Source organism: Lycium barbarum, chromosome 3, assembly GCF_019175385.1.
Source record: "Lycium barbarum isolate Lr01 chromosome 3, ASM1917538v2, whole genome shotgun sequence".
NCBI classification, from domain to species: Eukaryota; Viridiplantae; Streptophyta; class Magnoliopsida; order Solanales; family Solanaceae; genus Lycium; species Lycium barbarum.
This window is the reverse complement of record NC_083339.1, coordinates 76,115,169-76,142,101: the sequence shown is the minus strand read 5'-3', so window position 1 is coordinate 76,142,101 and position 26,933 is coordinate 76,115,169. Positions and strand designations below refer to the sequence as shown.

Genomic DNA, 26,933 nt, shown 5'->3' with positions numbered 1-26,933 from the left:
TTTTCTGAGAACAAGGGTGTTGACTGCGCTCACACATGTCTCTCGTTGGATGTTTGTTGTAAAGTTGGATTTGTGGTCGAGTTCTAATTAATGCTCCTACGTGCTGTGTATATATAGTAGTTGGTTGTCGCCTTGTGTTCTTGTGAAGGTTTTGGTTTCATTAGTTGTCCTCGAAGTCAAACCTTATAAAATTTGATCTTCAATTCTTTCCTTTTATGTGTGTCGGCGTCCTTATCCTACTTGAATGCGAATTTCCATGTTATTCAAATTATGGTATGTTGTTGAATATTACCATAACTAAAAACCTTCTCTTCAGTGAATAGGAATCAGTCAACATTCTTTCTCCTCTAAGTCAAGGAATAGAGTCTCCAGTTGCGTAAGAACCAGTTCCTTTGAGCAGTTCTTGTTGAATGTTGTGACTACTTCACCAAGTCCTTTAGAGCTTTGATTGGATGTCTGGTTCTTCAAATGTGTCCCTCCTTATTTCTCCAGTTGATGGTCTTGATACATTATTTGTCAAATCATCACAACTTCAATGTTGAGCGAGCAGCTACTCAACAATTTCTCCTTTTTGATGATGACAAACACATAGCAACTTCATATATATCTTCAAATAATAATTCATCTAGCTTACTTTATTTATCTTTATGTGTCCGATGTGACTCGACATACACGTGCAATATGCATACTGAGAAAGTAATAAGAATAAAAGGATAAATAAATAACCGTAAAGTTTAAGTGCGTGAGTGATTTTTTAGGATATGTTTATGTGCAACATGTGTATTTTTTGTTTTTACCCAAAAGAAGAAACTTGTGTGTTTGTGGCGGGAGCCCTAAGCCCAAATTTCCCCATTCTACGATGCCTCTCTTCTTAAACGGTTTATGGTCCCTGCCGCGTGTACCCTAATTTATAAAGCAACGACGTCGTTGTCTGACTTTCTTTGAAGTCTGTCAAGATGCCGCTAGATGTTTCTCTTTCACTAATAATAATTCACTGCCAATATATATATTATATTTATTTATTTATTTATTTATTATATATATAAATAAACGCAGTGTCTGGCTTTCCCCCTTTCGTTTCTAGTGATTCAACTCACGACTGTCCTATACATTCATATTCATATTCATATAATAATATATAGAAAAAACAAGTGTTAGGGTTTGTAAAGATGAGTGTATGGAACTATGTGGTTACGGCACACAAGCCAACGAACGTTACACATTCCTGTGTTGGCAATTTCACCGCTCCTCAAGAGCTCAATCTTATCATTGCGTATGCCCTTCCTTCCCTCTCTCTCCAATCAACTTTAATTTCCTTTACTTGTTTCCTACACCTAATATTGTTGGGGTTTTCCTGATTTTTCCCATAACTGGAGCAGTAATTTTGCATTCCTTATTTTTGATTTCTACAATCCATAGTTATTGTCGGCTTTGATAATTACTCCTGCAGAGTATTCTTGTCTTTAATTATTGATTTTTTCCTGTGAAAATTGGTTACTAAATGTTTACCTTTTGATTTTTATTAGGAAATGTACTCGAATCGAGGTTCATTTACTCACTCCCCAAGGTTTACAGGTGAACAAGTTTTCCTTCTTTATTTGCCTGACATGTCTCTAAGTTTTTGAAGCAATTACGCATATTTTGCGCACAATTTTGTCCAATTCTGATATCTATTTTTAATAGAAGCTTAGCGAGCTTGTAATGGGACGTTAAATCTATTCGCTTTTGGTTTGGGAAAAGAAAGTAGAATGAATGAGATCATCAGTTCTCATAGAAAAATGATATCAATAGTTGTTAACAACTGTAAAAGAAATCAGCTATCCCCTATTTTAATCGGGGAATAAATAAACTTTGGATCATTTTTTTTTTTTAATAAGCGTGGTGTCCGAGCTAGCTTGCGCGAACCTAGACTACCATGGGATACTTGCTACCTCCACCAGTATAAGGATAACTCTGTCCAGCAAGGCTTGACTGATGGGAAGAAATCACCTAATGTTTTTACCTGCGTTTGAACCTGATACCTTGTTGTTTTCAAGTCACATCAATGACCACTACGCCATACCTTTAAGTGCTTTTGGATAATCTAAATTTGAAAAGGTGAATTGCTATTAGCCTAATTGAATGCTTAAACCCAAATTATATGCCTTCAGGTTGCATGATTGGATGTCCCTCTCCATTTAATATCTATTCTAGTCAAAATCGACATGGTAAATACGTGTGCCTTTTGAGTTGAGAATAATTCTAGAACTTGCACTTTGCCAAAAAAAAAAAAAAAAAGAGAATAATTCTAGAAATTGCATGATAAGGTACATTATAGGACATGGCTAAAGTATCTTACGCGACTCTTTTGTGTTGTTTCATCCTCTTGCAGAAGTGATTGTTTTTATCCCGACAAATTTTGTGTGACCACACATCTATATGATATTACTTGTCCTTGAACTATTTTATAAAACTTGTCTTTCTCTATGTTAGGTATCTTTTATTGCTTAATACTCCGCGCTCCTCCATTGTCATCCTATTTAGTTCTATATTATTACATCTTCATTTATCATACAATTCTCTTCAAAGATTGAACTTAAATATTCAAATATCCGCATTTCGGTACTACAATGTCCAGCGTCATCACACAACCGTCCATCTTGTTGAGGCTAAACTTTCGGTGTCTGCTTCTATCTTGGGTGCCTCCATAATTCCAAGTTTTGATTGATGATATCAGCAGTGTTGTCAATTAATACCACATCATACGATTGACCTTGGAGTTTCTTTTTGTAAATATTTTGTTAGAACATTCATAGGGTATTAATGTACTCTCAAGACAAATTTCTAGTGTAGCCTCGCGGTTATAGGTAACTCTGTGTATCTCTTTTGTGGTTGTCATACTTGAGACTTCTTTGTACATATCCTTTATGACAATTATTTGTTTGATATGGTTTTCTAGCACAAGGGTCAATTATAAGGTGGGGACATCTCTTATGACTTACCTAGGTTGCTGCTAGGAGTGTCATGTAAAGATTGCTCAGTATTAAATCTGTGTTGAAAAAGCGGAGAAAAGGTTGTGATGACAATAAAGATATTTGTCCAAAGGAAGCAAGGAGGTATTAATCAAGAGCATGTTTCTAATTTCGATGTCTCACATGTCAATGGATGCACCAGCTGTCTCCAAAAATTGGTTTTAAACACAACTTTTGTGTGATACTAAGGATGAGATAAAATAGTTTCACCTAGAAAATTGGAAATTGGTCACATCCGCAATGAAGTATGAAGGCCTCGGTGTGAAGGATTCCAGGGTCTTCAACAGAACACTCTTACTAAAAATGGCTAAGGGGATTCAACAATGAGTTGCGGGCTTTTTGTAGACTAGTAATTGCATAATAAGGTATCCAAGAGGAATTGATATGGTTGGAGGATTGACACCATCACGTTGCCTTATTGATGCGGAGCAGGGAGAACTATTATTAAAGAATTTTGTGCAACGTCATATTTAAAGTGAGATGGAAACATGCTCAATATAGGGAAGTGTAGGTGTTGTGGAGAACATACCCTCGGTGACGCCTTCACGTGCTGTGTCTCATATGAAGTTAGAAAATATGACACTTGCTTAAGTACACAAGGTACAAGACTATGAAACAATTTGACATTAAGATTGAGGAAAAAAGAGTTTAAAAACTCACGAAATAAGTCTATGATCAAAACATCACATCATTGGACCAAGAAGCCCAAGTTTGTAGATTCTTTTCGAGAATAGGACATGTTTCTTGTTTCTTCCAAATATATAACTTTTTTCTTGCTCTAAGTTGGTTTCTTGTTTCTTTCCGAGAAGGGACTTCTTATTTCCTTTTCTTGGTAGGTTTCTAATTTAATTTTGTGTAGAACATAGATTTTACTTTCATTTTAGCATCGGAATGTGATTTCAAATAAGAGACCGAAGGCAGATATATGATTCTCATGCCACGTGTATTCAAAATTCATGTATTTTGCTACAACAACTATTTGCAATTTTGCTCCGTTTCTTCTTTTTTATCCTAGCCTTTGTTCCAAGTAAGGTGGTGACAGTTTTTATCTTATTCTCAATTTTGTGTGGTGCTTCTTCATTGTGTTAATTGATCACAAATGATGATTTTGAAACTTAGTACTTGATAATCTTCTGAAGAACACCCACCCATTTGCAAGTTTGCCCATTTTGACTTCAGATTCGGACCACGTTTTAAGTTGTTTTAGGTTGGTACTTGCTTGTTTTGAATAAGTAAATTTCGTAATGCAGAATCTCATCTTTCATTTTTTTGGATCACTTGATTCTTAGTTCTACAACTCGAGATATGTTCATTTCTTGTAATCAGGCCATCTATCATTGTTTCCGCATCAAGATTTTGATGTTGGTCGGTTGATTTCTTGTTAACTCAAAGAATCACATCAATTAGTGCAACTACATGATACCATGTTCTAGATTTTATATTAGTTTTAATTCTGTCATAGTAGAAAACTCGGTATTTAGGTAATTTGTTATTTATTTACTAATGTTCCTTATTTCCAATAGCCTGAAGTCCTTAGCCTTTTATTTTATAATTTCTTTTTGTTCTTCCCTTGCTCTTTTAACACTCTTTTAAATCACCGGTATTTTGTTGTCCCTGTTATATTTCTTTTCTTTCTTCTGTTAAATGTAACAATTAGTAACTCTTATTCTTCATTGTCCCAATCTTGATTAAGATAATAAGTGTTTTGCGGTTCTAGAATATTACAAAGTATGAGTGCAGTTTAGTGCATTTGTCTGCAGCCAATGTTAGATGTGCCAATATATGGGAGGATCGCGACACTCGAGCTTTTCCGTCCCCATGTGAGTTGACATCTTTTCATTCTGTAGCTCATTTTTATCCTTCAAAATATACTGGACAGAAGAAAATATTTTCTTTTAGCCATATGTCAGTTTTTAGTTTTTCGTGTTCCCTGGGTATCCTGGCAGGGTGAAACACAAGATCTCCTCTTTGTCGCAACGGAGCGATATAAATTCTGTGTCCTTCAATGGGATGCTGAGGCATCTGAAGTTATCACAAGGTCAGTCTGCAAAACTGCATTTCTTCCTGGTGGGTTACAATGCCTAATTTTTATGTAAAAGTTTCTTTTCTCATAAAAATAAAAAAGACAATCCATTGCAGTTAGATTTCTGGTTTCAGGTTTAAAGCATGTGTATATAGAACTATATCCTCCTACTTATCAAAGAAAAAAAAAAGATTAGTCCCAACTTGTTTGGGACTGAGGCGTAGTTGTACTGTACATGTACATGCATGAATCCTGGGGCAGTGTACTTCATCTTTATAGCTATTTTATAGAAGCCTTGACAGTTAGTTTGGTCTCTGCAAAAACTCCCTCAAAAGTTAGCCAAGAAATTGTCATTGTTTATTCACAAAACCTTCTAGCAAATCAAATAGGAGTTGGTCTAGCCTTTATGTGTCTTATGTTTTTGCTAGTTGCTGAAGGTTTTCTTTTATTTTATTTTCTTTTCATTACTCCTAGCGGAATGTTTGCCTCTATCATTTGCTGCGCTCCATATCTTTTGTAGTCGGCAGACAAATTTTGTTTTTCAAACTCAAAACTTCCCCTCTTTTGGTGTTCTCATATGTAGAGCAATGGGAGATGTCTCAGATCGAATAGGCCGTCCCACGGATAATGGTCAGGTATTATTTTTCGAGATTTAGATTTTATTGTAATTTAGAGGAATAAACTGATACTATGTTCTTTTTGATTTCTCATTTGGTCAATGAGATTCTGTATTGTGTTCAATACCCTATTTTATGTTTGCTGCTTACCCGTTTTTCCTCTTTTGGTAGATTGGTATAATTGATCCAGACTGCAGATTGATTGGGCTGCATCTTTATGATGGGCTATTTAAGGTACCATCTTACAACGCTAAAAAAATTGGCTTCTTGGTCTTCGTTTCATAGGTGTAATGTTTACTGAATTAGCCTTCGTGGTGGCATTTTTATGTTTGCAAAGATTCACATGGACTTCATTTTCACCAGGTTATTCCATTTGATAACAAAGGCCAACTGAAGGAAGCTTTTAACATCAGGTAACCTTGGATATATCTTTACAAGATTGTGAAAATTAACTTATCTGCAATTTTCTCTTAGAATTAAGTAACGCCCTCTGTTTGTTGCTAAATATTCTCTAGCCAGTGAGCCAGTTTACTTTGGTGGGAAGTAGTAGGTATCGGGTGGAATAGTCAAGGTGAGTGCGAGTTTGCCTGAAAATCATAGGTATCGAAAAATATTCCAGGTCATGACCTCAGCAAGTCAACTTGTAGAGATCAAATTGTTCATTGTCTTTTAACAGATCAATTCATAGCGATCTTCCTTCCAGCATGTGCTGGCATTCCAAATTCATTTGTTTTCATTTTTTTTCTGTAACCTTATTAACTTGATGATGTAGATGAAAACTTACAAGGATTAGTGAACTATTTTTTTTTTTTTTGGATATTTATTGCTGCACTTCGTGTTCTCTTTCTTTAACACTAAGAAAGTGAAATTCTTTCTAGATTGTATCATTTCCTATGGTTTGGTCTTGGGCAGGGCTGTATTACACATGATGTTGACCTCATTTGTGTTTCAACCTACCTACATGTCTCTTGGTAGTGATTGTTTATCTGAATTATGCTCCTAACAAGTGTATCCTACACTTTATGTAGGAGGGATTGCTGAATAGGTCTGAATCTGTTTCACCAGGGATCTCATGTTATTCATGGGAGCTATTCTTCTTTGACTGATAGTTCATTATTTTGTGGTTTTTTTCAGGCTTGAGGAGCTTCAAGTTTTGGATATTAAATTCTTGTATGGTTGCCCAAAGCCTACGATTGTTGTTCTATATCAGGTCTGTTATTTTAAATTGATGTAGCCGTAATGTGTAATTAACCATTTTTATTTTTTTTCTAATTATGGTTAAAAAAATTGTTCATTTCGTTATAGGGAATTTGATTGGCGCCTTACATTCTTGGATCTGTTGTTAGCACTTGGTTATAGAATGACATTGTGCACCTCTTTTTTTAAAAAATATATGGAGGGGGAGGGTGTCTGATCAGACCAGAGGGATTCATTTGCACCAACTGCCATGGTGTCTTCTTTTTGTGTTTAAATTACTTCATTCTGATGCTAGTTCTGGACCTTTTATATTTGATTGGCAGGATAACAAGGATGCCCGACATGTCAAAACATATGAGGTGTCCTTGAAGGATAAAGATTTTATTGAAGGGCCATGGGCTCAGAATAATCTCGATAATGGAGCTTCTTTGCTAATACCAGTACCTCCGCCACTGTGTGGTGTACTGATTATTGGAGAAGAAACCATCGTTTATTGCAGCGCTTCAGCTTTTAAGGCTATCCCAATTAGACCTGTAAGCACATGTACAACTTACTAAAGTTCTTAGTATTCTTGTACAACCAACCCCACCAGCCTCTTCGACTTGAATAAGCCTTTAAAAAGCTTTAATTAATGTTATTGAATATGCTGTTAATTAAATACATGAATGAGATATTATCTTACAAATGCTTTTTTGTTGTTTCAAGTCTATCACAAGAGCATATGGGCGGGTTGATGCTGATGGTTCTCGATATTTGCTTGGGGATCATAATGGACTTCTTCACCTACTTGTAATCACTCATGAAAAGGAGAAGTATGTCAGTATTTTCTGGACTATGTTATTTCCACCTTTGCTGAGTTGCTGGGAATGAAATGCTCTCTTGTACCTTTGCCTAGTTGCTGGAATTAAGATGTTTAATGTGGATTATTAATCTGTTTTTTTCCAGAGTTAGCGGACTCAAAATTGAGCTACTGGGAGAAACTTCAATTGCATCAACCATATCATACCTAGACAATGCTTTTGTCTTCATTGGGTCAAGCTACGGAGATTCACAGGTACTTTAAACTGTTGGTTTAAAATTTTAAGCTAATTGATACCTAAGTGCCAGCCTGTTGCATCTTGTGGTTTGAAAAGGAATATGTACCTTTTGCTATAAATGTATTCTCTGAATTGCATTATAATTGTGATTCTCAGTGAGATAGGTATCACACAACTACTACTAACCCTAGATCCTAAGCTAGATGGGGTCGGTTACCTAAGTCATCACTGTCCATTTTGTTCAATTTATGCGCATCGCTTTCCAACATTAAATGATTAGGTCCTTTTAACCCTAGATGCTCTCTAAATTTCTACTAGCATGGGACTCCCCCGACATGATTAAAACTGCTCCTAGCAAAGATTGGACAAACGTGACTGTACCGACAATAAGCCTTAATCCCGACTAGTCGATATCACGTATATTGACATTTTTCTTCCATTGTGACCGTCTTTTCACGGAATCTATGAGATTTAAAGATCGTAGATCTTTTGAAATAATTTCCTTCCATTGGTGCTTTATTTTTCGCCAAGTTTCCATGTATAATGATTTACCACTAATCTGAGGTTAAATATGACATCCTTGATTACCAATTGGCATGTAGAATATGCTGATAGAAATATATCTGATTTTTCTGTAATCGGAATGTTTAATCTCGAAAATAAAACTATAATAGGAATGTTAAATTCCTCTCATTAGATGGAGGGGTATTAAAAAATTAACTTGCTTATAGGTTTCATATTACTCTTGATTTTTATGAAGCATTTTGCTCACAATTAACTGGCTCAAATACATTGTGATGTGAAAGTTGTAGTATTACCTTATTTACTGAACCAAATGGTTCGGTGTATTTCTTTATTATCTTTGGTCCACTTGTTGTGCTTTCATGTTTACGTAACACCATAAAGTTGGAGAGATTTTTGCTAAGAGGTCAGAATAGTTTTAATAGATATTTGTTGATGAGAAGATTATTTATAACTTGATCTGACTAATAGGAATTTTGTCTGCCGCTGTATTATTTTCATTCCAATTTTTAATTAAATTGTTATGAGTCTTTGGTTAGCTATGTGAGTGCATCTTGGTGGAATAAACTGGTTTTTAGAGCTCCCTTATCGTAATTCTCCTATAGCAGCCTTTGTTACCATCTCAAAAAAAAAAAACAAAAAAAACTCCTATAGCATGCTTTGATTCATTGGACTTTGAGGTTTTAAAATTTCGGTTGCCTATTCCCTTTGGTGCTTCATATTACATGTTTCATGTTTCATAGTTTTGCTAATATTTTCAATTCACGTTCAGCTCGTGAAGCTCAATCTCCAGCCCGACACCAAAGGTTCTTATGTGGATGTTCTAGAGAGATATGTCAATTTGGGACCAATTGTGGACTTCTGTGTTGTTGACCTGGAGAGGCAAGGTCAAGGTCAAGTTGTGACTTGCTCTGGAGCCTATAAGGATGGATCGCTTCGTATTGTTCGAAATGGAATTGGCATAAATGAACAGGTCTTGTCATCTATATTATTTTTGAGTGAATTCTTATTATGTATTCATATTGCTACAATAACTTTATCTGTATGCCATGCTCTTGTAGGCGTCTGTGGAACTACAAGGGATCAAAGGAATGTGGTCTCTTAGATCAGCTACTGATGATCTGTATGACACATTCTTGGTTGTTAGCTTTATTAGTGAGACACGCGTTTTGGCTATGAACCTTGAGGATGAGCTGGAAGAAACTGAGATAGAAGGCTTCGATTCTCAAGTACAGACCTTGTTTTGTCATGATGCTGTATACAACCAGCTTGTACAGGTATGCCCTGTGTTGGTTAGACCATTTTCTGAGTGTAAGAAGTATTTTTATCTGTCAGTCTATCAGCTAGAAATTTGTGTGTTAAGTGTATGCCATTCTGAACAATGTAATTTTTAGAGAATAGAATTTGAGGCATAACTAGACCTAGATTTTTTCATTCTATCAATTTCCTTGACTTTCTCCCACTGGCTGGATGAGGACAATATGGAATAATCAGCTATTCGCTACTACTGATGAAAGATTCTGCCAAATGAGAAGGATTGGCAAGCTGTTTTAAGAGCTTAATCGACTTGGTATGACAGAATTGGAAGGAAGGAACTTAAATAAATAAGAAGGTCGGCTCTTTCACACTGACAGTGGGCAGCATGACTTGTCCTACCACTGGTTGCACTTTTGTTAGATTAGTTGCCAGCTTGTGTGGCTAAATTTTGTCGAAGTTCATATATGTATCATACATCTTTATATGTATCATCTTTTACATCTTTATTAAGTTGTAAGGCATCTTATTTTACTATTATGTGCTTTTGTTGGATGAGAGAGAGACAGAGAGTCTTTGCTGGAACAAATATAATTGGTTTTGCGCGGTCATATTTGAGATTGTCAATCACTGTTACTGCCTTGTTACTGCTATTATGTCCCTATTCGGCTTCTTACATTTAATAAAAAAATTGAGAACCCAGAATCTGACATTATCTCTCTCTCTCTTTCTCTCTCTCTCTCTGTATTACTTTGGTAGACTAGTGAGTAATGATTGTACACTGATTGCTTAGGTTATAATATTGTCTTTAACCATCTGCAGCAATCTCCTTTATATTTCTGGCTGAAATCTATTTTAATAATATCTATATTGCGCATAAATTGCCTTGCAGGTTACTTCAAATTCTGTTAGATTGATCAGTTCTACCTCTAGAGATCTGAAAAACGAATGGTTTGCTCCAGCCGGCTACTCAGTGAATGTTGCAACTGCTAATGCTACTCAGGTTTACCTCTTGATTCATTCAGGACTTTACAATAGCTTGAGATGGGCAGCAACCTGTTGATGATTAATTTAGAAAAAATGTTAGAGTAGCTTTATATATCATGGTTGTGAAGTTTTTCTGTCTTTAGCTGAGGGTATATCGGAAACAGTCCCTCTACCCTGCAAAGGTAGGGGTAAGGTCTGCGTACACTTGTGGGATCACACTGGGTATGATGTTGTGAAGTTTTTCTGCCTCCAAAAAAAGATAGAAAAACTAACTATGAAAATGACAGATGCTGTTGGCTGTTAGTTGTTAGTTGTTAGTTGTTACACACTTGTGGCGATTGGATATAGATTCCAGTGCACAACTATGCATTTTTTTAGTTATGTAGTTTCCAGATCTTATATCTTGGCACATAAGTCTCATTTTCTTTGTTGGTACTAGGTTCTTGCTTTAAACAGTGAGCTTTTTGTATACCTACTGAACGGAAGTATATTTTCCGCAGATATACTGATTTTCTTGATTAGTTTTTGTTACAATAACCATTACTTTAAATTAGAGAAGGGGAGCTATACTTCGATTATTTTAGACACTGATTCTTTTGTTGTGCTCATACAATTTACCTGTACAAAGTGCAGAACTTATTTCGGAGCTCGTAAGTTACTAGTTATTGTCTTTTTTAGTTAATCTTATAGATTTTTTTGTGGAGTCTGGAAAAAACCCAATTTCCTTGACTTCTTTTTCTCCTTCATATTTGTGACTACCCTTCTATATCAGATTTAGCAAAAAAACAGCGGAGTTTCGGTCTTCAAAACATTGGCTATTTTTGTCCTTCCAAACTGCCCAAGAAAAATGCAAGGTGGTATCATCTTCCGTCAATATCATAGATTATAAGATAAGCGTCCATATGTTTTTTTTTTTTTTGATGAAGTAAGTGGTTGTATTGAAAAGCATCAAGTAGATGCAAGAAAGTTACAGAGAAAAAAGTAGGTGATAACTCCCGAACACAAAAAAAAAAAAAAAAAAAGTAAGATCTGGGAGTTAAAACCTATAGCAAAAATCAAGGCTGTTAAGCCATTGAGAGGGAACTAATGAAATCTAAAAGGGAAATTGCATCATTTATAGGGGAAAGATTGCTCCAGCTAAAAAGATACAGTAAGCTTTTAGATCTCAGGGAGCAGTTAGGAGTTGAAATCCCTTCATGACACCTGCTGTTTCTTTCCATCCAAATACACCAAAATATACAGGCTGGTACCATTTGCCAGATTTTCTCGATGGATCTATCCACTTTCCATAGGCTCCAACTAGCAACTGCTTCTTTTAGGGTGAGTGGTGTTGACCAGCTAATACCAAAAACTGCACAATACATGGACCAAATGTTTGTTGCCACAGGGCAATGTAAGAACAAGTGATTCACTGTCTCATCTGTAAGGTGGCACATGAAGCATCTACTAGCTATCTGAATACCCTTCTTCTTGAGATTGTCTTGAGTGAGAGTACCATTTAGAAGAGCTGTCCAAATGAAACATTTGACTTTTGGAGGGAGATTAGTCTTCCAGACCAGTTTCCAAGGCCAATGGTCAGTTAAAGCATTTCTCATGTTAAGTCTGCTGTAGCCTTCCTTGACTGTGTAGGATCCTTTGCTTGAACCATTCCATTTGAGACTGTCTGGGATGTGAGGATTTACTGAGCAACCTTCTAGCAGACTGTACAAATTAGTGAGCTCACCTAACTCCCAATCTTGCAAATTCCTTCTGAAGTTTAAGTCCCAAATGTTGCCTTCTCTATTGTTTGCGACTGTTGCATCCGGATCAGTAGCTATTAAGAAAAGCCTAGGATGAGACTCTTTCAATGGAAGATTGAGCAACCACCTCTCTTTCCAGAATTTAACCTTGTTACCATTCCCAATCCTGAAAGACACCTCTTGGAAGAATTCATCCTTCAAATTGTTAATGTGTTTCCAAGGCCCCACTCCATGTGGAGCTCTGGTTTTCTTGGTGCACCAATTATCTTGTCTCCCATATTTGGCACTGACCACCTCTTTCCATAAAGTTGATGTTCCTTGGTTGAATCTCCACCACCATTTCAAAAGTAGACTCTTGCTGTGTTTGCTTAAATCTCTTATGCCCAATCCTCCTTGATCCTTAGGCAGTATCACTTTTTCCCATTTAACTAAATGAAATTTATGCTCCTCACTGTTCCTTTCCCAAAGAAAGTTTCTCCTCAGTTTATCCAGTTTACTCAACACCTCAGAAGGCATTAGTATAAGGGACATCATATATGTAGGGATGCTGTCTAAAACACTATTAATGAGTGTTAATCTTCCTCCCATGGATAAGTACTGCATTTTCCAGTTCCCTAGCCTTTTCTCCACCTTTCTATAACTCCATTCCATACTTCTTCTGCTTTGAATTTTGCTCCTAGAGGCAGACCTAGATAAGTTGTTGGAAAGGAGCCTATTTCACACGCCATTATATCTGCCAATTCATCCAGATTAGGCACTGCGTTCACCGGACAAATCTTACTCTTCAACATATTGATATGGAAAACCCGAGACGATTTCAAATAGCATGATAGTTAAGTTTAGATATTGCACTTGGATCTTTTCTGCCCCACAAAATATTGAAGTGTCATCTGCATAGAGCAGATGAGAGACACTGATAGAGTGATTTGGCCTGCTTTCCACCTTGAACCCTTCAATCCAGTGATTGAGAATTGCTTTATCCAACATCTTACTCAGACCTTCCATTGCTAGTAAGAATAAGAAAGGGGAAAGAGAGGGTCCCCTTGTCTTATTCCTTTCTGAGGGGAAAAAAAACCAACTGGTGCCCTGTTAACCAATATAGAGTACTTGACAGTGGTGAGGCTAAATTTAATCCATTTGATCCACCTGCTCCCAAATCCCATTTGACTCAATAAGGACAACAAGTAGGACCAGTTAACTTTATCAAATGCCTTCTCCACATCCAGCTTGCACATCACCCCAGGGAGTCCACTTTTGAGCCTTCCATCAAGCAATTCATTGGCAATTAAGGAAGCATCTGTAATCTGTCTATTTTTCAAGAAAGCATTTTGTTCCCCTGACACAAGCTTCCAGATCACTGTTTTAAGTCTTTCAGCTAATACTTTGGCCAGTATCTTGTAGACACTGCCGATCAGACTAATGGGCCTGAAGTCTTTGAGATTCTGAGCTCCTTTCTTCTTAGGGATTAGAGTGATGAATGAGGCATTGCTGGATTTGATCATGTGACACTGCTGATGAAAATGATTGAGAGCTCCCATAATATCTGTCACGACCCAACCCCGTAGGCCGTGACTAGTGCCCGATCTGGGCACCCAAACCCATCTATCAAACGTATTCAAATATATAGCAGAAGCCGACAAGGCTATATTCCGAATACAGATAATTTCCAGAAAAATTTCGGCAGAGTTTCCTTTGTTTTTCGGACTAACCAGAATCTGTACACAGCAAACACCAACAGAGGCCACACAGGGCTAATCAAAGCAATGCACAAACATATGCGGACCGGCCGCCTCGGCGTATGGAATCGCCCAAACAACATATACACATAAGCATACAGGCAGACCATAACCCACAGACATGTCCACAGACCTCTAAACTGACCGACATAATCATATGACGGGACAGGGCCCCGCCGTACCCAAATAGTCAGATATGCAGAAATATATACCTGGCGAAGGATATATATACCAAAAGTGGACTCCGAATCAAGGGAGTACTCCGAAATAGCAGAAGTGGAGCCTACAGTGGTGGGTCACCGGCGTCTGTACCTGCGGGCATGAAACGCAGCCCCCGAAGGAAGGGGGTCAGTACGAAAGATGTACTGAGCATGTAAAGCATGGAGTACAAAAATATAGGCCACAACTGAAAGCGAACAGAATACCAAAGAGAGAAATGCCGACCAGTATATCAAAATGTTTATCAAAATCATATATACATAATGCAAACAAAATCATGCAAAGCTCAGGAACGTGGTCACCACTCCGACGCTGGTGCCACACACAGCATAACACCAGAAGGTTCAAATCTCCGTACATCCCCGAACACACACATATGAGCGTATCACATCACAGCCATATCACAACATAACTCCAAACGGAACCCGACCCTATGGCGAGGCCTCGGGGAACCGTAACACAGCATACGGCCGAATCATCATAGGGCGCACGAATCATAACCGGCCCGGGAACCGGTGAACGAAGTCATAATAAGGCACGAGCGGAGTCGTGAGCAAACAATGAACTTTTTATATTAAAATAGCCTTTCAAAACTTGATTACTTCATAAGTCAGTTCATTAACCAAAATAGTCAAATAATTAGTTGGTACTAAAGTTTATTTCACAAAATGTTTCCAAAGTGGTACATATGGCTCAAAACATAGCTTGTTATATCATAGTGTTCCGAACATTATTTCATAGAGGACAATTTCAAAATCGAAGATTCTTTATCGAAGCTTATCCAAAAAAGAAAGCCTAGTAGGACAAATAAGGCATCTCGGGGTTAGCGGGCCCACCTCGGGTCAAGTCGAGGTGGCGAACATAATTTATGAACATTTCGGGTCTATAAGATCATACATAAAGATTTCAAAGTAATCCGATTGCATTTTCATAAGTTTCGGACGTTTGATTGCTTTCTAGCCAAAATAGGAACATTAGGCTTCAATTGAATTGAATGAATAGTAGCCATTCTATAGATCGGATTTCGAGGAGCGGAAATGCTCCCGGGGTTCCGATATCAACCTAACATACTAAGACATGCCAAAAGAAGAAATGGGAAGCTTTACATACCTTATAAACGTCTTATGCTCACCCCAAACTCAAATCCCGATTCGTCCAGAATCTGCAAATGGTCAAAGTTACCTATTAGAGATTCTTAAGCTTAAAAATCCCATTAACTTCATTTTTTGCCTACCGAAATTTCGGTAGCATTTCCCCTATATATCTAACACCCCCGAGACTTAGCTCGGCTCAAAATACATCAACAACAATAACCCAAACATCACAAACAACACAAACCACAACTAAAGCACTTTAACTTCAATATTCTTCCTTACTATATAAGTTGACAACTTCCATTCAAACTTCACAATTCCAAACTTATGTCCACATTATTGTATTCATACACTCATTCAAGGTTATCCAAACATATTCCAAACATTATACATAAATTCAAGAAGTTCGTCACTTTCCATATTCCTTTCAAAACGTCAACAATTCCGACGAACATACTGACTTGCATTATTTCATTCCGGATTCATTAACAACAACCATAAGTCATATTTAAAGCCTTAATATCATGGATATACAAGGATATACACAAATATACCGAAATTATATACTTTCCCATAATAATCCGCAATCATTTTCCAACGCCAATTCAATTCGCTAAACATTCATTTACGTCATAAATGTCACAACGACGCAACTAACGAACTAACAATTCAATTTCACCTTGCCTTACACACCTTGTGGCTCACGGCCACTTCACTAAACACACATGCACACACGGCTTCATACACACATCCAAACTACGGGATTCTCGACTATTCCCAATCCTTAACACATTCATACCAATTCCACAACATTAAAGTAACAAAATTCATACCTTTTCTTGAATTTTCGACTTGTCGCAAACGTACTCCTTTCACCAAACTAATTGTACCCCGTCGAAGAGCGTCTTGAACTTACTACAAATATGAGAAGAACAAAATTTTTAGAACCAAAACAAGGCTAGGAATTTTTTTTTTTGTTGTGGAATGGGGTTCGGCCGAAGGGTTCAAGAACTCAAGGATGAGTTTTTAATTTTTTTGCTTCTTGAATTATCTATGGATAAGTATGCATATATACATGATTGATTAGTAGGCACATGGAAAGCACATGACCATTAAATGGGTCTTGGGCCAAGGCCTCATGGCCGGCCACCCCATGGTCTTGGGCTTAAATTTTCCTTCAAATTTTTTCTTGGCCCAATTCGTTGAAATCTCGTTTTGTAATTCCCGAAACTAATTTCTGAAATTCCAATTTTTGCCCTTGGACTTCCTCCACATTTCCACACCAATATTTTCATAAACAACATAGACATTTTAACTAAAATCAATATATTTCCTCATAACACACAAGTCTTAATTATTTCTCGATTTCCAATTATGCGAAAACACGGGACATAACAATATCTGCTTTAATGAAATCCCATGTACTATGGTAAAAAGCCATTGTGTAACCATCTGGTCCTGGGCTTTTATCCGGGGCACAAGAAAAGATAGCAGCTTTAACCTTTTCTTCTTCAAAATTCCTCTCTAGCCAAATTTTCTCTGCTTATGTTAAGAAGTTAAGGCTATCAAATCTTACTTCAGGTCTCCATTACTCTTCTTCTGTGTACAGTCTTGATAAAACCTTAGAATTTCAGCTTTGATATCATCTTTATTATCACATACTTCATCCCCAATCAGCAGCTTGTCAATATGGTTAATCCTTCTCTGAGAGTTTGCTACTCTTTGAAAGAATTTGGTATTCCTATCCCCTTCTTTAAGCCATAAACATCTGGACTTTTGCCTCCAAGAGATCTCCTCAATTTTAGCTATTTCCTGCAACCTAAGTTTGAGATGAAGTGATCTCTCTTTTTCAACTTGTGTCATGTATCTGCCTTCTACTGATTGCTCTAGGATTGCTAAATCGTCTAGAAGTCTGCCCTTTTGAACTTCTAGCATCCCAAAATTTTCTTTGTTCCAGCTAGTAATATCTTTCTTCGGGTTTCTGAGCTTCTGCATAAGAATGAAGTCCGGGCTGCCTCTAATAGAGTAACCTTGCCACCATTCTTTGATCTTCTCTAGAAAGCCTTCAACTTTTAGCCACATGTTCTCAAATTTGAAGTAAGATGGATTTGAGTCCCAATCTCCACACTCCAGAATAATTGGTCTATGATCTGAAAGAACCCTTGGAAGGGCTAACTGCTTTATAGCTCGAAAGTTGTCATCCCATTCAGGGGAAATTAGAAATCTATCTATTCTGGAAGCTTGAAGAGAATCTTGACCTCTGAACCAAGTGTATTTAGCACCTTGTAAAGGTAAGTCTATGATGCCCAAATCTCGTAGAGTGAAATTGAAGGTGTCCATTGCTCTTGATCTCCTTGTGCAATTGAATCTTTCACTTTCAAATCTACATACATTAAGACCACCTCCTATAACCCACTGTTCGTCCCACAAACCTCTTATTGCAGCCAATTCATGCCATAATAATTCCCTTTCAGTATTGGAATGGGGACCATACACACCTGTAAAGCACCACCGAAATTCCTCTTGCAGCCTTTTGTCCCACATAACTATAATTCCCCCACTTCTGCCCGAAGATTGTAGTTCAACCCATTCCACCCAATTGTTACCCCAAATTTGCCTAATCCAGCTTATCGACCAATCTTCAATTTTTGTTTCTTGAAGACAAACAATATCGGCTTTCCATTTTTGGATTAGAGATTTCACAGTGGATCTCCTACTTGTCTCGTTGAGACCCCGTACATTCCAACTTAGAACTTTGATCTTCATCTGGAGTTGGACTTGTAGTACCTGTCCCCCTCCTCTGTTCTTTTCCCATCTGAGTTCATGTCCCACTTGAGTCTACCCAATTCCAAGGATTGCCTTGTCTTCCCCGGTTTCTTTTTCCCTTTTTCCTGAATCTGTTCTTGCCGTTTCTGATCCATTCGAAGAACCATGCCCAGTAATTCATGTTCAAAACCCACTGCGTTAACCCCAAAGACCTTGCATGCCCTCATTAAAACTCCTTTAGCCCATCTTGAGGTATCAATCACTGCTGGACTGTTGATCTGGAAAGAACCTCCTAATTGTTTGTTGTGCCATGGAAGAGAAAGAGTATCACATGAGGAGAGGTCAATATCTGTGCTACTTACTTGCTCTACTTCAAACTCAGGCAGGTATCTCGGGATTAACTTGTGTGGAATTTCTGCTTCATCATCAGCTTCTGAGAAATCGCATGTAGTATCCAAGTGATGGATAATTATTGCTTCTGAGGCTTCAATTTCCACTGACAGAGGGTCAAAATAGTTCGTATGTTTGAAAGGGCTAATCTTTTGTTGACAAGGATTGATAAGTGGTCCCCTGGCCCTCCAATTAGTTTTAGAGGCTTTTCTTTTCTTTTGTGGCTTTGGCTTAGGGTTTGGGCCTCTTTTGTAATAAGATTGCCCAAGATGTTGGCCCAAATTAGCTGTTGCATTTTTATTCTGAATCTGAGGCCCAACTTTAGGTGGCACGTGCCCTTGCCAGATTTTTGAATTAAAGCTGCCATTGTGATTGGGTTTCTGGTTATTGACCAGCGGATAAACCAGAGTATTCACCGCTTGGCTCGTAGAGGCTTCCTCGATCCCTTTTCCGGCGTTTCCTTCCTTTCTTCTTTCTTCATTCCGGTGGTCGGAGATAATCTGAATGAGATGGTCCTCCAAGATTGAGATTTTGAACCTCAATTTCCCAATCTCCAAACTGACCTCTTTCAGTGTTTCCTGCAGATTATTTTCCACACAAATTCGAGCCCAAAAAAAGTGAGATCTGTCCTTTGTATCCTCATCTATCCCTATGAATCCGCCGCAAGCGTCACCAATAGACTTAAAGGATCTCATAGTCCAGCCGTTTAGAGGGAGCCCAAAGGCTTTGATCCATTTTTTACCCGAATCCATCTTCACCGTCTCTAACCCAGATTCCGGAGTCCACCAGTCAAGCTTCAGATGTCTCCCATTCCAGAACCAGTCCCCTGCTTTGACTCTTGCTGCTTCTTGCCTAGATGGAAGCTCAAAGAGGAAGGTGTTGTGTGATATCGGGGAAACTCGAAGACCAGCGGTTACTTGCCATCTCTGGATGAACCAAGTTTGGATTGTGTCAGCTTTGGGACTTCGATTAAAGGGATCGTTGAAACATCCCACCAGGCATTTTGAGAGGAAGAGGCTGCTTTCATCCACTTCTCCAGAGTAGCAAGTTTGCTCTTTTTGTTGCAAAGGCCATGAAGAGATCCGGGCTGAGTTGAGGAAAGATTTTTTATGCATATAAGTGATCACTTTGAATTTCTTATTAGAGGCTTCTCCCAACCAATGTAAAATCTTCCCTGAAATATCTCCCCAGCCCCCATTGAATAATAATGCCTTTTCTTCTTTCCCCTGTGATTGTTTCGACTCTGAGATATCTACCATAGATGTTGAAATTTTGGTAGACCCTATATACAAAAGTTTGAATCTTTCTTCCCCACCTTCTATAAAGGTTCCCCTGCCCTTTTGAGGCTTGCTGCAGTTGAGTGCATACCCATCTAAGATTTTCCTCATCTATCTTGATCTGACTAGTAAATCTGCGGCCTCGTTCTACCCATATGAACCATCTGTCCGAGCCCCCGTAATCTTCATAAATTTCAAAAGATTTATCACTTGAGATGAAGAAGATCTTCTCTCCCATGACTGGAGAAAAGATTTCGTCAGAAGAGAAGAGAAAAGTTAATTAAACAGTGGTCACAGAAGGTGAGAGACTGAATGTTAGAAAGAAAGAGGGTCAAATTCTGGCACAGGCACCGGAAAGAGGGCATTCTGCAGACCTATAAAGTAGGAGAGAGTGTTTTGGGTTCCGTGCCTGAGAGCATTTCTTTGTTTATTGTGTGCTCTTTTTATGTAGAACTTGGTCAAGCAAAGGAGACTGCTGATTTTGTTTTCTCGCTAATTTCCTTTACTATAGAAGGAACTTATATGCTCTTTTGTACCCCCTCCGTTTCAATTTTTTTGTCTTGTTTTGACTTGATACGGAGTTTTAAGAAAGTAAAGAAGACTTTTGAATCTTGTGGTCTTAAATCAAAGATAGGTAGAATGTACCAAAATGCCCTTTGATCTTGTGGTCTTAAACATGCCACGTGGAAGGTTGGAATATAAGATTTGCCAAAAAAGGAAAGAGGCGTTCGTTTTGAAACGGACTAAAAAAGAAAGTAAGACAAACCAATTGAAACGGAGGGAGTATGTATTTTTTCTATCCATAAGAGTTATTGCATGAGGCAAAATGGGTGACACAGTTTCCAGATTTAAAAATTCAATATTTATAAGGACCTGCATAATCTTAGCTAATGCATAGACCACTTCACTTCAGTTTGTGTAACAAGACAGAGCTATGATTTGCTTCACAATATAAAACATAATTTGTGAGAGAGGCTGCTTTAGATCTCTCAGTAAAATCATTTATGAAACCTTGAGTAAATGAGTACTACTTTGTGAAGTTATGAAGAATTTGAAGGACTTAAATATCGAAATCGCTTCATAAAATTATTGGATTTTTTTTTTTTTTTTGCTTTAGTTAAATGTAGAAACAGATATACTCCCTTTGGTTTCAATTTGTTTGTCTTACTTTCCTCTTTAGTCTGTTTAAAAAGGAATGCAACTTTCTGTGTTTAGTAACTTCTTACACCAAATATCCTACATGTCATATTTAAGATCAAAAGATCTAAAGGGCATTTTTGTACAATACACACATCTTTAATTTAAGACACAAGATTTAAAAGGCTTCTTTATTTTCTTAAACTTCGTGCTGATTCATACTAAGACAAACAAATTGAAACGGAGGGAGCAGATAATAAATGTAAAATAAAGGGATGATATTTTAGATTTCGCAATTTAGAACCAATTCACGATTCACCAGGGCTTCTTAATTGTGGCAACCACGGATACCTTACGATATTTGTTGAATTTGTAGTTTCTTTTCCTTTTTCTTTTCGTGTCATGTTTTACCTTTGTTAGTTGCAAGCCTTTGTCACTCCACTCTTCTGCAGATTAGCTCATTGCTTCTATTTTTACTTTTACAGGTACTGTTGGCTACTGGGGGTGGCCATCTGGTATACCTAGAAATTGGTGACGGGGTGTTGAATGAAGTAAAATATGCCAAGTTGGATTATGACATCTCGTGCCTGGACATAAATCCAATTGGTGAAAATCCAAACTACAGTCCCATTGCAGCAGTTGGAATGTGGACAGACATAAGTGTCAGGATATATTCCCTTCCAGACTTGAATCTCATTACAAAGGAGCAACTAGGAGGGGAGATAATTCCTCGCTCTGTTCTTATGTGTTCCTTCGAAGGGGTATGTTCTCTATCTTTATAGTGGTGTTGTATGCCTCAGCTATCCGTTTTCTTTTGGGGAATGACAAGCAGGGGTATTACCTTTCATATTTGGGACTGCCCTGTGCAGAAACCAGGGAAACAACTGGGCTAAAAGGTTTTTTTTTTTTTTTTTGGGGGGGGGGGGGGGGGGGGTGGGGTGTTCTTTGTTCTTTTTTTTTGATAAAGCTCTGTTTATAGTATTTCTTAGCAGGTTATCTTTAGAAAGGAAACTAATGGCTAGTTATGATAGTTTCGAAGGTTATAGCCAGATATGAGTGATTGTTGGCACGTTTGTTAATTGTGCTCTAGAATCACACTAGGGTCACCTTAGTTTAAAAAACGTTCATGCTAGGGCTGAGGTAAAAAGGATAACTTGATAAGCCTGAAGCAATCATGAGTTCTTCAATTAACCTCCTTAAGTATTCTTCTATTTCAGTTAGCCCCTCAAGCTTAACTCAACTACTTTCTTAAAATTATATCATAATTCCTTTAGAATATTTGTACTGTTTCCCAGTCCTCTTCTAAGATTGCCAAAACAGCTTCTGACATCATTACTAGAATAGCCTTATTAACTCGGATATTGTTCCACCTACTTTTTCTCAATCAACCTTCCAGTCAAGGGCAACAATTCATTTACATTTCTATCTGTCCTTTATTATGAGAATTTTGCGATTCTTATTTGACAAGTAAAAAGTAGGTAAGTTAAGAAAGGAAAGGAAGAGTTTAAAAGAGGGAAGAAGTTGCACTAGATTGTATGTTTTCAACGGGCCAACCAGCCTCTGTTCCTAATGTATTCTTGTTTTTCTCCTTCCCTCTTAGCTGGACACCTTTCTCTCACTTTGCTGTGTATGTATGCTAATATAAGATAAAAAGACACGATAGTACAAAATAAATTCTCTTCACCTTTGATGCGATTACATATTTTTGAGGCAGAAAAAGAACTTCCTGATGTATCTTTTTCCTACGGAATCCAGTGGATGTGGTTGATTGAGGTGAAAGTGTCATTTATGGGGCTAACCGAGAGCTAACAAAAATACAATCCCCCCCCCCCCCCCCCCCCCTCCCCCTCCTCCTCTTCTTCACCCCCTCCCAGGAAAAAAGAAAAGAGACCGAGTGATGTGCTCAGATTTGTGTCTTTTTCCTGTCACGAAGATACTTAGCTGGATATATTGTAGTCTTTAGGTTTAAACAACTGCCAGAAAGTTTCAAGTTCAACAGGCTCTCTTTACCTCAAAAAAAAAGTTCAACAGGCTCTCTTATCGCATTTCTTAAATTTTTTGATAAAAGTAATAAGATTTTATTAATGAAGGGAATGAAGAACCTGTGTACCAGAAGTATATACCAAAAAGTAGAAACCTCACAAAAAGATACGGTTTTTATTACAAACAACATCCAATCTTCTATACATATAGGAACCTCGTGGGTGCACCAAAAAGAAATAAGGATAAGAGGCTATTCCTCCAATGTACAAAATCGTTTTTTACTACTCAAAGGCTCTCCTATTGTCTCTCTTGTCGCATTCTATTATATAATTTATGCCTGTCATAAAGAAACTCATGTTTTCCCTTTCTTCCAGTGGTACTTGATTTCCAAGAACAGTATCTGCATTGTGTAGAAAAGATGGTGAATAGACCCGTGACTGTTAAAAAAACTTGTTCTGACAGTACATCAGGGCCTGAACCATTTGTGATTGTTCTATGGTTATCAAGAAACAATAAAAATGAAGACCTGAAGCTGTTGTGATCAAAAAAAGACCTGAAGCTGTTGTAATCTACAAGGGAAGTTCATTGAACTGACCAGTAGAATTCCATGGAAGCCATTCAACCTAGATTATGTTACTTTCCCAGTTTGGGTACAGTTCATCTTCCATCAAACTGACTAGTGTAGTCATATGACGAGAGCGAGAGGAAGTATACAACAGCAGATTTAAATGACTGACAGTTGATTAGGGTTTTGAATATAACAAATAATAGCCATGAAAACTTTTGTGCTGCTCGCCTGTAATATGTTCTTCTGCCTCTCTTTCTTTCCCCTTTTTTTGGGTCTAAAACTCTCTCCCTTTCAGATATCTTATTTACTATGTGCTTTGGGAGATGGCCATCTCTTGAATTTTGTGCTGAGCATGAGTACTGGTGAGCTGACAGATAGGAAAAAAGTCTCTCTTGGGACCCAGCCCATAACACTTCGTACATTCTCATCTAAAGATGCCACACACGTCTTTGCTGCCTCCGATAGGCCCACAGTAATTTACAGCAGTAACAAGAAGCTGCTTTATAGCAATGTAAATCTAAAAGAAGTTAGTCATATGTGCCCATTCAATGTTGCAGCTTTTCCAGACAGGTAATGTTCCTTCCTTTTCTTAGTTTTACTGGTAACATTGCAGGTGTGTTTGGTATGGAGGAAAATATTTTCCAGAAAATGTTTTTCAATTTTCTCATGTTCGGTTGGTCTTTCAAATCTTTGGAGAACATTTTCTCCAGGAAAATAAGCTCCTTAAAAATGTGGCCAATGACTTCCCTAATGGAAGTAGGGAAAACAAGTTCCACATTGATTGTGTCCTCCCCACCCTCCAACACACCTCATCTTCACCCTAACCCCTGTAGCCCTTGTCTAAGATCATATACAAATGCTTTTAGGATATTTTTGGCTTATGTACCGAACACAAGAAAATAAGTAAGAAACCCACTTATTTTCCTGCAAAAGCATTTCCCAAGAAATCATTTTCCTTCATACCGAACAGGCCTTGGTGTCTGTTGACTACAACTTGAATGTGGTAGTCTGTTGGAAATTTTCATCCATCTGTTGATTTAGTTTTTCAATTACATTTTGAGCATGAATTGTTAGCTCAGCTCTCAGGCACCTATTGGTGTCGACATATGTTAAAGAATTAAAATGTCTTCCATACATTGTTGGCAAGCTAACGTTAGGGTTGATTTTTGCTATATCTTCCATGTCCTAGATTTTCTATGCCTAAGAGCTTTAATAGCTATCTATCTTTTGTCAACAGTCTTGCAATCGCGAAAGAAGGTGAGTTAACAATTGGCACTATTGATGAAATTCAAAAGCTTCACATCCGTTCAATACCCCTTGGGGAGCATGCACGGCGCATTAGCCATCAAGAGCAGACCCGGACATTTGCTCTATGCAGCGTAAAGTATACTCAGTCAAATTCAGATGATCCTGAAATGCATTTTGTCCGCCTGTTAGATGACCAGACATTTGAGTTCATATCAACGTACCCCCTTGACCAATTTGAATATGGTTGTTCCATACTTAGCTGCTCCTTTTCTGATGATAGTAATGTGTATTATTGCGTTGGGACTGCATATGTGATGCCAGAGGAAAATGAACCTACCAAGGTAAGTTTAATTGATAGAAGTTTCTCTAACCATAAAGTTTGCTTAGATCCTGTTATTTTCAGTAGTTTTGGGTCTCGAGCCATATTGTTTTCATCGGTATTCATCTGATATCACATCTATAGATGGAACTTGACATCTTTCCATCACCGTCCTCACTTTGTTTTCTCCCTCTCTCTCTCTTGTTTCGTTTGACTGGTGATGTGTCTACATATGTCATATGGTAAATTGGGTCTTTGGTGATGTTTTCTTTCAACTGTTTTGCATTTTCAATTCATTTCTTATATTCCTTGCTTAACTGAAATGTGACAACAAATATCGGACGGAGGGAGGAGTGCATTGAACGGATATAAAGAAATTGCATAATATATTATACATCAAAAGCGGTAATTAATGTTGAATGTTACACCTTGAGGCTGTTTTGGTTGATCTAAGTTTGTTTCGAGTCAAAACTGATAAGCTTGTAACTCTATGCCTTCAATGTAATGGCGTTAACTTTTTTCGGCAGCTAGTTTAATTCACTGGTGTTCATTTTTATGGTTATTTAAGGTAATCTAATGATGAGTAAATTGCAGGGCCGAATTTTAGTTTTTATAGTTGAAGATGGAAAGCTCCAACTAATTGCAGAGAAGGAAACAAAGGGAGCTGTCTACTCTCTAAATGCCTTCAATGGGAAACTGCTTGCTGCAATCAATCAGAAGATTCAATTGTACAAGTGGGCTTCACGTGAGGATGGTGGCAGCCGAGAATTGCAGACAGAATGTGGACACCATGGTCATATATTAGCTCTTTATGTTCAAACACGTGGGGATTTTATTGTCGTTGGTGATTTGATGAAGTCCATTTCTCTGCTGATTTTCAAGGTAACTTTTGGAAGTAGATATACTATTCTAATGCTTTAGAATTTAAAGTTACAACTTTACTCTTAATTCCCAGCTTCTTGCGATTAGCCTAATTTATCTTACTCCAGTAAGAAGTCATTGCTGACATTCACATTGTCGTTCATGTTTAGCATGAGGAGGGTGCTATAGAGGAGCGAGCCCGAGACTATAATGCAAATTGGATGTCAGCAGTTGAGATTCTCGATGATGACATTTATCTTGGTGCTGAGAACAACTTTAACCTTTTCACGGTCAGGAAAAATAGCGAAGGTGCTACAGATGAGGAGCGCAGTCGTCTTGAAGTGGTTGGTGAATACCACCTTGGTGAATTTGTTAATAGGTTTAGACACGGTTCGCTTGTCATGCGACTGCCAGATTCAGACGTTGGCCAGATACCCACCGTCATATTTGGCACAGTAAATGGTGTTATAGGGGTCATTGCCTCGCTTCCTCATGATCAGTATTTATTTTTGGAAAAGCTGCAGACAAACTTACGGAAAGTGATAAAGGGTGTGGGAGGACTGAGTCATGAGCAGTGGAGGTCGTTTTACAATGAGAAGAAAACCGTAGATGCTAAAAACTTTCTTGACGGTGATTTGATTGAATCATTCCTAGATCTTAGCAGGAACCGGATGGAAGAGATTTCTAAAGCAATGACAGTTCCAGTTGAGGAACTAATGAAGAGAGTAGAAGAGTTGACAAGGTTGCATTAGTTAAATCTTCAATGGTCTTCCTCTTCCTCAGCTTGTAATATTTCACATTTCTCGTTTGATTTTTGTTTTCTGTGAGGTTGTGATACAACTTCTTATCCGTATATCTGTACTTATCATCTGATATATTTTTAACCGCTGCTGAATTTTCATTTTAAATTCCAAAAAGATGGTCTAGTAGAATAATTATTTTTCAGAA

The 26,933-nt window shown here is 37.7% G+C and overlaps 1 protein-coding gene across 2 annotated transcripts; it reads left to right on the top strand.

Moving 5' to 3' along the window:
- Window positions 1-883: 883 nt before the first annotated feature.
- Window positions 884-26,933, top strand: LOC132631575 (DNA damage-binding protein 1). 2 transcript variants are annotated; one of them, XM_060347164.1, is made up of 19 exons: window positions 884-1,273; window positions 1,527-1,575; window positions 4,757-4,831; window positions 4,958-5,049; window positions 5,618-5,669; window positions 5,823-5,885; window positions 6,015-6,064; window positions 6,786-6,861; window positions 7,172-7,381; window positions 7,554-7,660; window positions 7,794-7,902; window positions 9,180-9,380; window positions 9,469-9,684; window positions 10,554-10,664; window positions 21,492-21,767; window positions 23,853-24,127; window positions 24,795-25,146; window positions 25,719-26,006; window positions 26,156-26,933. In XM_060347164.1, the coding sequence occupies exons 1-19, from the start codon at window positions 1,170-1,172 to the stop codon at window positions 26,735-26,737; spliced, it is 3,288 nt and encodes a 1,095-aa protein (XP_060203147.1). In that variant the 5' UTR covers window positions 884-1,169; the 3' UTR covers window positions 26,738-26,933. The 2 variants fall into 2 exon arrangements, with proteins under 2 accessions (XP_060203147.1, XP_060203148.1); XM_060347165.1 differs by having other exon boundaries at window positions 887-1,273; window positions 4,772-4,831.